The sequence below is a fragment of the Scylla paramamosain genome, chromosome 29 (assembly GCF_035594125.1).
Source record: "Scylla paramamosain isolate STU-SP2022 chromosome 29, ASM3559412v1, whole genome shotgun sequence".
Classification (NCBI taxonomy): Eukaryota; Metazoa; Arthropoda; class Malacostraca; order Decapoda; family Portunidae; genus Scylla; species Scylla paramamosain.
Window position 1 is genome coordinate 6094445 of NC_087179.1, and position 11806 is coordinate 6106250.

Genomic DNA, 11806 nt, shown 5'->3' on the forward strand with positions numbered 1-11806 from the left:
GCAGCAGGTTGCCGAGGCCCAGCACGTCGTTGGCGGGGTCACCTTTCACGAGCATGGCGTCACAGGTGCCATACATTTCATGCAAGGCAAACCTGGGCCGCGCCTGCTCTCCCACGAACGCCCCAATACCAAAGTCAACCAGGCTGACCTCACGCAGGCCGCCCTGGCAGAGGACGGTTCCCACCATCACATTCTCTGCTTTGAGATCGTTGTGCACCACGTCCTTGGCGTGCACCTCCTTCAGCCTCAATGCCACGCCCAGCACTGTTTGCACCACGTCCCGCTCGTCCAGCACCTTGTCCTCCAGCAGGTCCCGCAGGGTCGTCGCACCGCTGTTAGTCATCACAATCCTGGGGTCCTCAGGCGGCCCCAGGTGCAGCAGGCGCGGCGCTCCGCCAGCGCCCGCAAGGTGACGCAACACTTGTGCCTCGTGGAGGAAATAGGGCGCATGGAAGTCTGCCATGCGAGGCACCTTCACCACGGCGTCCTGGCCTTCGTACACGGTGCGCCGCACCGTTCCAAAGAACCCCTTCCCAAGCACATCCCCGTCCTGTTTCGCGTCGTCATTGTTTTGCTTTGCGTCATACTCATGAGTTAAATTCATTTTCTGCATTTCATTTGATTGCTTTGCTTTCCTCCGCTGCACTTGGCGTCGCTCCCAAGCCGCGGCTTTCTGTCTCGCCCAGGCGACACGCGCTGGGCCGGTGGCTGGTGCGATCATGGCGAAGAAATTATTGTTGGCGCAGGAATAATTCTTGTAATGAGCGGAGCTCATGGTTTGCATTTATTACTTCCAGTGACAGGGTGGTCTGAGGCCCACACGCAAATAAAAAAAATTATCATCGCTGCAAAGACAGCAAAAAGAGAGCTCTGACTGGTGGACGAGACCACTATTAACTCCAAGCTGGTCATCCTCACAGGGCTCTCAGCCAATAGGGGCCGTTACTGACACCCTCTCGCCCACCCACACATCTACACACCTGCCCTCCACACATCCCAGCTCTTGTGTCCTTCAGTGAGAAAACGTAGTGTAGTGATGATGACTGTGCTCTCTCTCTCTCTCTCTCTCTCTCTCTCTCTCTCTCTCTGAGAGAGAGAGAGAGAGAGAGAGAGAGAGAGAGAGAGAGAGAGAGAGAGAGAGAGAGAGAGAGAGCACAGTCACAGACGACATAGACACAAAGGAACACAAACAAAAGACAGCGTTTGACAGGCAGACGATCAAAGAATAAAAGAAAGAAATCGAAATGGCTCTTTTAATTCTGAAAAAAAAAACTTTCCTCACGGAAAAAGAGAAGAAAAGGAAGGAAAACGAAGCCGTAACTGACACAAGAGCTTCAGTATTTACTAGGAAGTGAACAGTTAAAAGGCGGCTGCTGTTGAAAGCCTGATTAAAGATACAGTATAAATCTAACCCTGTTAGATTTATATCCATGTTAGAGGTGCTTCCCGCACGCTGCCTGAACTGCCACTAATGACTCGGTCGCCACCATGACACAATGAACACTGTCGGAGATCAAGTGAGGGAATGGGAGAGGCGGTGTGTTGCGACAGTTTATAAAGCTTAATCAATGAATGGTGGCAACAGTTTTGCTTCAGTGAATAATACTTGTGAAACAGAAAGTCATTTGTACTTGATGTATTTGTATGATGACATTTCTAGTTCAAGGAACGTTTTTGAAGCATGATCAGGGATGTATGGCGTCACAGTTACACTAATGAAGCGAGATTTTTACATATATAATGTTTTTAGTATTTTTGAAGCAGGAATCCTCTTTTTTTTATGTAGGAGTGGCACCGGCCGAGGGCAAAAAAAAATAAAAAAAAGACCCAATAAGAACATACAAATAAAAGAACATGAAAAATAAGGAAAGATGCAAGAAGCCATAAGGCCTACACGTGGCAGTCCCTGTATGAATTATACCTACCTATTTCCACCCATCATCCCCATCCATAAATCTATCTAATCTTCTTTTAAAGCTCCCTAATGAATTAGCATTAACAACTTGATTACTGAGTCTGTTCCACTCATCTACCACTCTATTTGAGAAACAGTTTCTTCCTATCTCTTTTGTAAACCTAAATTTTTCAAGCTTGAACCCGTTATTTCTTGTTCTATCCTGGTTACTGATCCTAAGAATTTTGTTTACTATACCCCTTATACCACTTAAAGACTTCTATCAGGTCCCCTCTTAACCTACGTCACGTCTCTCTAAAAAATGTAAATTTAACAGCTTCAATCTCGCTTCGTAAGGAATAGTCATCCCTTTTTAGTCATTCTCCTTTGTACTGATTCTAATAGATTTATATCTTTCCTGTAATATGGGGGCCAGAACTACACAACGTAGTCTAGATGAGGTCTGACCAGCACCAAATGTAACTTTAATATTACTTCGGGCCTTCTACTTTTAACACTCCTAAAAATCAATCCTAATACCCTATTTGCCCTGTTTCTGGCCTCTATGCATTGCTTTCTTAGACGGAGTTCAGAGCTAACTATAACTCCTTAATTTTTTTTCGTAACCTGAACCTACCAGAGCTTCGTTGTTTATTGTGTACCTACTGTGTTTCCTCTACCTACGCTAAATATTTTGTATTTGTTGATATTAAACTGCACTTGCCATCTGTCTGTCCGTTCGTTCATTCTATCGAAATCTGCTTGCAAGGCGATGCCATCCGATTCTGACCTAGTTAATCTACCTATGTTCGTGTTATCCGCAAATTTACTAACATCACTATTAATTCCACTATCCAAGTCATTGGTATATAATACAAACAACAATGGTCCTAATACTGATTCCTGTGGCACCCCACTAATTACTTGACCCCACTCGGATTTAGAGCCGTTTATTATAACTCTGTCGCCTGTCGCTTAGCCATGACCTTATCCAGCCTAACACCTTCCCATCTATCCCGTGTGCCCTAACCTTTTTCAGGAGCCTCTGATGGTGTACCTTGTCAAATGCTTTACTAAAGTCCAGATATAAGATGTCATAACTACCACCATTACCTGCCGCCTCGTAAACCTTACTGTAAAAGAACAAGTTTGTCAGGCAAGACTTTCCCTTCGTGAAGCCATGCTGTGACTGATTTATCAAGTTATGTTTGTCTAAATGCTCTCTAATGTTCCTCGCTATTATTATCTCCTATAATTTACAACTGAAGTTAAGCTGACAGGTCTATAATTAGACGTTAAAGTTTTATCTTCTTGCATAAAGATGGGTACTACATTTGCTTGCCTCCACATTACTGGTACCTCACCTGATTCAAGTGATTTCCTAAAGACAGAAACTAACGGCTCACTAATAACCTCTTTGCATTCCTTAAGCACTCTGGGATATATTTCATCTGGTTCTGGTGACCTGAACTTTTCAGCCTAACTCCTGCTCCACTATCTACTTAATTATGGTAATATCTGTCAGCTGCTCATTCTCTTCTGCTCTAAACATCTGCTAACTATTCGGTATTTCCTGCGTGTTTTCCTGGGTGAAGGCAGTTAAAAAATACTCGTTCAGAATTTTAGTAATCTCCTCCCCAGAACTAAACAAAATTTGGAGATGCGGGGTATCGATCCCCGTACCTCTCACATGCTAAGCGAGCGCTCTACCATTTGAGCTACATCCCCTGGTGGAGATGCCAGAGATCGAACCCGGGGCCTTTCACGTGCAAAGCGAACGCTCTACCACTGGACTACAGGTGCTAATCCTAAAACAGAATCAGAAACTATCGACAACAAAAGGAGGGTATGTGTCTTGAGACCTCCCTCTTGAAATAATTCAAGTCATAGGAAAGATAAAGAAGCAAGAAGGGAGTTCCAAAGTTTACCTGATAAGAGAATGAATGGTTCAGAATACTGGGGCGAGAGAAAGATTCCTATTCCTAATTCCTATCTCCTACCACACATACCTGACTGTACCTGCCTACTCTATTTAATTCCTGCCACAGTGAGGTGTTAATTTCCTCTGTACTGGTCGGTGGTCTGTAAACTACCCCTAGTACTACTGACTGTGATCCTTCCTTAATATCTACCCATATCGACTCTGCTTTGTTATCTGTTTTAATTCTATTGTTCATACAACACTATAATGTGCCCCTAACGTATAACGCGACGCCTCCTCCTCTCCTGTTTTCCCTATCTTTATAGAACATTGTATAAGCATCTATCTTAACCTCTGGGTTAAACACTTTTCCTGACATATCTAACCAAGTTTCAGTTAAAGCAATGATATCAAATTTCTCTACACTCGCTATTCCTCTAAGCAAGTCTATTTCATTCAGAATACTTCTACAGTTTGTGTAGTAAACACTTAAGCTATTTCTCACCTTCCCTGAGCTAGCTACCTTTCTAGATTTAACTAATTTGCCCCTCGCCTTCTCACTACCCAGGACAACGTAGTGCGTATGAACACTCAATTCTTTCACGATTTACACGAGGGTTAGCAATTTCCCACTGCAATTTTTATCATACTGCGTCATGGTGGAATCTACACTTGGCTCGAGACGTCTGGGTCGACGCACAGACGAACATAATTTGCGCATGTACTCACATGAGAGTCGATATGTTCCTACCGTAGGCTTTATCGTTGTCGACTTCGTGGGGCAGGCCCGCCTTCACCCGGGCCGTCGATTACATACGTACAGCAGGGGTCGTTGTTGCAGCTCGTGATGCGTCCCGCTGCCGCAGTAACACGGCTGCCTCTCGTCCACTGCCTGTCCTCCGTCATCTCCACAGCATTCAAGTTCCCAAAGTGTTTGACTGTAAGCACCGTCCAACGCTTATTAATGTATTATACTGGAGGTGACTGAAACGAGCTGTGCAGTACGCGCTCTTTGTATTCAGAAGCGGTCAAACCTGTGAATTAACATATTATCACTAATACTGAGAGTAACAGAAAAAAGTATATCAATAGTATTGCAGTATAATAGTATATCAACAAGTATTGCAGTACATCAATGTCGTGACACTTCACTTCGTCAATTCCGTAACATATGTGAGTCAATACAGAGTGACCTACACTTTAGCGGGTTCAGTCGGTTCTACAGATGAACACCACCAGCACAAACACAGCAAGTCGTCCTCTCGTCTGCGTGATCTGATGTACGTCATTATGTTACACTCACATCGCTAAATCCTCACTATTACGTAACTCACGATTACGTAAGTATCTAATTACTATAAGTAGTTACATTAATTATGTTGACACACATCACTAAATCCTCATAGTTACATAAGTATCTGTTATCTAATACTATGATGAATACATACACAGTGCGGGGAACAGTGCGGTCCTCTTGGTTGTATGCAAGGGATTATTACACTTGGAGATTTACCGGGATGAGAACTCAGGGATTTACTGGGATTTGCTCTCCGCGCCTCCCGAAACACGTCTGACGTGTAGGCGTGACTGTCGTGAAGTGGCTTTGGACTTGGAGACGCTGGTGGGCCCCTACAGCCTATGATGTTCATTATGCTGTAGGTATGTTATCAACACTCACGTCACAACAACCGACCCTTCGGCGAGAGAAATAGCTGAGAGGGCAAGTTCAACGCGTCCCCTCGACACTACATTGCCCTCTCACTCTGTTGTGCCGGCGCGCAGGCGCGCCATACACTGCTCATGTATAACAACCAGTTGCTACAAGTAATATAACGCTAACAAAATAAAAGATAAAATTTGTCACATTACAATGTACGTATATGCATATCTCTAGCCGTCGTGTAAGTTGTACATATACGGCGGCTACAAAGCCCCTGTACAGCTAGCAGCTGGGAAGGTGAGAAAAACTGACGGAGACGTCTCAAACCGTCTTACTTCATAGAAGGTATTTTAGCTAGAATGTATTTCTCAATATGCTATCTATATATTGTCTGTAAATGTACAAAAACAGAATTGAAGTGCATATTGCTTTCCTATAAAAGCTTCTTTTTGTTGAGAGAATTGTACTTTTGAAGCAATAATCTCAAAGCAGATACTGTCTTCATATATCTTGATTTACATTAGAAATTCGTAGTAGTGAAGAAATTTAATTATCCTGTCTGAAGCAAAAACTCATATATATATATATATATATATATATATATATATATATATATATATATATATATATATATATATATATATATATATATATATATATATATATATATATATATATATATATATATATATATATTATATACACACACACACACACACACACACGCACACACACATATACATACATACATACATACATACATACATATATATATATATATATATATATATATATATATATATATATATATATATATATATATATATATATATATATATATATATATATATATATATATATATATATATATATATATATATATATATATATATATATATATATATATATATATATATATATATATATATATATATATATATATATATATATATACATACATACATACATACACGCTCATAGACATACACATAAATTGCAATTTTAAACACACACACACACGCACACACACGCAACCTATTTACATATTTATTTATATTGGTTTTCATTGCAAAGAAATAAAAAAATTGTTTAGCTGTTTTTAAATGAGTATGTTGTAACTGATATAATTGATGGAAAGAGCCTGGGTCCACCACGCAGCAGGCTGTTGAGGCACACCATGGTTGGTGGGCACACCACGTTGGTCACACTGCTCCTCGTACCTTAAGGGTGAAGCCGTAAGTAAGAACACACTCATGTTGATACTAAGCCTAAGGTCTTCTATATGTAGTGACTTGAATATTGCCAATAGAAGAAAATATTTCTGTACGGAAACAAAATTTAATCGGTATGAGAATTAAATCTGCGGTATGGTCATATTTCCTCTTAAAACATATGATTCTTACAGCTCTTTTCTAAAGCAACAATCACATCTTTCACGAAGGAAGGCCAGGTTAGGTTAGGTTAGGTTAGGTCAATCTTGAGTTACGTTAGGTTAGATTAGGTTAGATCAATCTTGAGAACACGAAGTTGAAAACACGAAGTGCACAACTGAGGAACTGGAGCTGGACCTGGAGCGTGTTGCCTGCACTGCTGCTAGCATGTGTGTGTGTGTGTGTGTGTGTGTGTGTGTTTCCGTCTTCATGGCCCTCAGCCTATCTTTCATGACACGCATGTATCTGTATATGTCTCATTGTACCACAGTTTGCCGCCTTTGGGCGTAATAAATTTATCCTCCCTCTCTCTCTCTCTCTCTCTCTCTCTCTCTCTCTCTCTCTCTCTCTCTCTCTCTCTCTCTCTCTCTCTCTCTCTCTCTCTCTCTCACACACACACACACACACACACACACACACACACACACACACACACACATGCATGCACGAACTCTCTCTCTCTCTCTCTCTCTCTCTCTCTCTCTCTAGGCGTGGTGAGAGAGCAAAGCGTTTTAGAATACAGGCTTTACTTCCACTGAGGCCTGTCTCAGCCACCAGCGCCACCACCATCGTCACCTACTCAGCCCTTCCCTTCTTTTTTCAACCCCTTCAGTGATACTTTACACCTTTTTTTCACTATTTATTTATGTGGTCACCCATGTTATGGCTAAGCTCCTGGGGTACAGTAGGGTGTCCACCAGACTCCCTTTCCGCGAGGAGCAGACGGGGCTAAAATCATGTGTGTGTGTGTGTGTGTGTGTGTGTGTGTGTGTGTGTTAGAGATATATCGGATGTCCGCATCCACAACCGCAGTTCTGATAGATTAAACATCTGATACGCGTCAGCATTTGTGATTAAATAAATATCTGCACCCGCATCCGCATCCGCACCAAAGACAAAGAGAAACTGGTGGGTATATCTTATACATTACAGACTACAGAATACAGAGCTTGCAAAGTTAAATGAAATTCATCAGTTCATGTTTACTTAATTATCTATTAAAGTTGCACTTTTATTACTTTCCTTTTAAATGCACACAACCTAATGTGTCAAGAGTTTTACGGAAGAGCAGAGGGAAGGAAAGAATTGTACACAGTGATTATGTATGTATCATGTAAATATGTTAATATATGGAGAGAGAGAGAGAGAGAGAGAGAGAGAGAGAGAGAGAGAGAGAGAGAGAGAGAGATAGTAAATGTGTGACTGAATGTGTGTGTGTGTGTGTGTGTGTGTGTGTGTGTGTGTGTGTGTGTGTGTGTGTGTGTGTGTGTGTGTGTGTGTGTGTGTGTGTGTGTGTGTGTGTGTGTGTGTGTGTGTGTATTTGTGTATGTAAACAATATATAAATACATATATTAGTACTCCCTCCTAAGTTCACAAGAAAGATTCAGTTGCTTCGTCCTTAACTTTATGCTGAGTAATTATATAAAAATAAGACTAAAAAATATGAACTGGCAGCACTGAGCACTTATCACAGCGACCATCTGGCAATAAATGGTGCTATATAGTGATTTTGTACCAAAATCATCGACACATCCGCATCCGCATCCGTGAAGATGTCATAATTTGATAAACGCATCCGCATCCGCTGTTTGTAGAAACTGATATCCGCATTCACAAAATATATACTTATGACATTCGCATACACACCCGCATCCGCGGATCTTTGAATTCTGACATCCGATACATTGCTAGTGTGTGCGCGGGGGCGGTTCTTTATCTGGGCTGCCGTGTGTGTGATTGCCGGCCTGGCATATAGATAAACAGATAAATGTACGCAAGAAAAAAAAAAGTACTATTGAAGATAAATAATAATCCAAAATTAAGGGAGGGTTCAAAATTACTTGCCTCATATAAATGACATTGGATGATTCTCATGAGTCAGAGAGTTGTCAGTGGCGTCTTGCAGACAGACCTCAAATTCCCACAAAACGAGTTTATTAAGATATAGTTATAATTCCTTCCGCTGCTACACCTTTTTCTTTTCCAAGTAATCACTTCATAGGTATTTTTAATACTTATGGTTTGAACTATAAGCTTTGGAACAAATTTTTACCCGAGACAAGACAAAATTATCCTCCATATATATATATATATATATATATATATATATATATATATATATATATATATATATATATATATATATATATATATATATATATATATATATATATATATATATATATATATACTGCTTTAATTTCCTGCCTACCTGAAGTTTTTCAATCTATCCTCAACACGAACATTCTTAAACATCTATCTGATCGCCAGTATGGGTTCAGTCAAGGCCGCTCTACTGGTGATCTTCTGACTTTCTTTAAAGAGTCTTGGTTATCCATCCTCTTTTAGGGATTTTGGTGAAACTTTTGCTGTTGCCTTAGACATATCAAAAGTTTTTGATAGAGTTTGGCATAAAGCTTTGATTACCAAACTTCCCTCCTACGGTATCTATCCTTCTCTCTGTAACTTCATCTCAAGTTTCCTTTCTGACCGTTCTGTTGCTGCTCTGGTAGACAGTCACTGTTCTTCTCCTAAATCTATTAATAATGGTGTTCCTCAGGGATCTATCCTGTCACCCACTCTCTTCCTATTATTTATCAATGACCTAAACCATACATCTTATCCTATCCACTCCTACGCTGATGATACCACCCTGCACTTTTCCTTGTCTTTTCGTAGGCGTCCAACCCTTCGGGAAATAAAGTTCACGCAGAGAAGTCAAAGAACGCCTGACTTCTGATCTCTCTAAAATTACTGATTGGGGCAGAGCAAACTTAGTATTGTTCAGTGCCTCAAAACTCGATTCCTCCATCTATCAACTCGACACAATCTTCCAGACAACTATCCCCTCCTCTTCATTGACACTCAACTGTCTCCCTTTTCTACAATGAACATTCTCGGTCTGTCCTTGACTTAAAATCTAAACTGGAAACTTCACATCTCATCTTTAGCTAAAACAGTTTCTATGACGTTAGACGTTCTGCGACGTCTCCGCCAGTTTTTCTCAACCCCCCAACTGCTAACTCTGTACAAGGGCCTTATCCGTCCAAGTATGGAGTATGTTTCACATGCCCTGGGGGGGTTCCACTCATACCGCTCTTCTAGACAGGGTGGAATCAAAAGCTTTTCGTCTCATCTACTCTTTTCCTCTAACTGACTGTCTTCAACCTCTCTCTCATCGCCGCAGTGTTTCATCTCTAGCTGTCTTCTGCCGCTATTTTCGTGCTAACTGCTCTTCTGATCTTGCTAACCGCATACCTCCCCTCCTCCCGCGGCCTCGCTGCACAAGACTTTCTTCTTTCTCTCACCTTTCTATCCACCTCTCTAATGCAAGAGTTGACTAGTATTCTCAATCATTCATCCCTTTCTCTCGTAAACTCCCTACCTGCTTCTATGTTTCCACCTTCCAGTGACTTAAACTCCTTCAAGAGGGAGGTTTGAAGACACTACCACGTTGGACCCTGTTCAGGGATCGGCACCTCAGAGGTCCTTGGCCATTGCCCGGTGTCCCTCTTGCAGAATTATATATATATATATATATATATATATATATATATATATATATATATATATATATATATATATATATATATATATATATATATATATATATATATATATATATATATATATATAAGGAAAAAAGATAATTTTGTCTTGGCTTAAAAAATTTATTCAAAAGATTGTGTGTGTGTGTGTGTGTGTGTGTGTGTGTGTGTGTGTGTGTGTGTGTGTGTGTGTGCGCGCGCAAGAAATGCATTACTGACCTGTTATTGACATTTTACCTTTTTTTTCTCCTTCGTCCGAGAGAGGGGGCTGTGACGGGCATGTGTGTCTGCTGGTGTCAGCAAGCGAGGGCGAGGGCGGCTGGTTCATTTTGAGGTAAAGTGATCCATCCCTTCAAGTGAAGATGATACTTAAATTAATCATGCAGAGTAAGTCCTTACCGTTTCCGCACAGCGATACGATTATCATCAACTCTTAACTACCAACACATCCTTGTAGCAGAATGGAGTGGGCGAGAGTCATGTGGGCGCGCCTGTGTTCTACCGCGCGGGCAGGGTTCTGCTTGCTCCTCCCTCATGATTACAGTTGTGGAGGGCGGCTCGTGGAGGGGCACTGACTGACGCGCTTTGCTGATTGTGTCGCTGATCGTGCACACCCTATAGCAACTGTGGTACAAAATATACCGGAAAGACCTCCTTCGCTTAATTCATTCCTCACGAAAGAGCATATAACTTTTCAGAAATAACATGCAGTTAGAGACAAGTCTTAGATTTATCGCGAGGACGTGTGTGTGTGTGTGTGTGTGTGTGTGTGTGTGTGTGCTTCTATATATTCCGATAGTCTAAAGGCTTTATGACGGTCATCCACCACCCTCAGTAACACTGAACTAACACTAAATGCAGTTCACGCAAGTCTACAAGAAATAATTGAAATATTACAGTTTACCCTTGATTCTTAACATGAAAATGTGGCGCAACTTAAGAAAATGTCAACTTTTAGAGATATACTACACAAAAACGCTTTTATTCCTTTCTTTTTCTTTCAGGACTCTACATCCTGAAACTTTTGATGTTGTTTTAATGTCCATTACTCTTTTTTTTTTTTTTTTACATCTATCATCTATTTATCCAGTTGGTTCTTTCATTTTCTTCGATTTATTTATTTATTTTCATATCAATGGTGTTTAAGTTCAAAGAAAGTTTAAAGTTGTAAGTCTGTGCATTCGAGTGTCTATGTCTCTGTATGTTTGGATGAAGATGTCTATAAGTGTATATGTGAACGCATGTATGTGCTTAGATAATATCTTTTGGTCTTATTCTGCATTTCATTGCTATATTTTGTAAGCTACAGTCAATAAACACACTCTCTCTCTCTCTCTCTCTCTCTCTCTCTC

General features: G+C 40.8%; 2 protein-coding genes and 1 non-coding gene across 3 annotated transcripts in view; all 3 read right to left on the reverse strand.

The window, feature by feature from the left end:
• Positions 1-1028, reverse strand: part of LOC135115780 (uncharacterized) — a 1253-nt gene extending 225 nt beyond the window's left edge. Inside the window, exon 1 of the mRNA XM_064032793.1 lies at positions 1-1028. This exon is cut by the window's left edge and continues 225 nt beyond it. Within this exon, the coding sequence (XP_063888863.1) occupies positions 1-784 (784 nt within the window). The 5' untranslated portion in view covers positions 785-1028.
• LOC135115204 (uncharacterized) overlaps positions 1-6021 on the reverse strand; it is a 16990-nt gene extending 10969 nt beyond the window's left edge. The window contains exons 1-3 of the mRNA XM_064031717.1: positions 5264-6021; positions 5013-5090; positions 4567-4753 (exon numbers count right to left, since the gene is read on the reverse strand). The gene's annotated coding sequence lies outside the window, so the exon portion shown is untranslated. The remainder of the gene's footprint in view (positions 1-4566; positions 4754-5012; positions 5091-5263) is intronic.
• Positions 3550-3622, reverse strand: Trnaa-agc (transfer RNA alanine (anticodon AGC)). The gene has a single exon. It is a non-coding gene; the product is annotated as a tRNA-Ala (tRNA).
• Positions 6022-11806: the final 5785 nt, after the last annotated feature.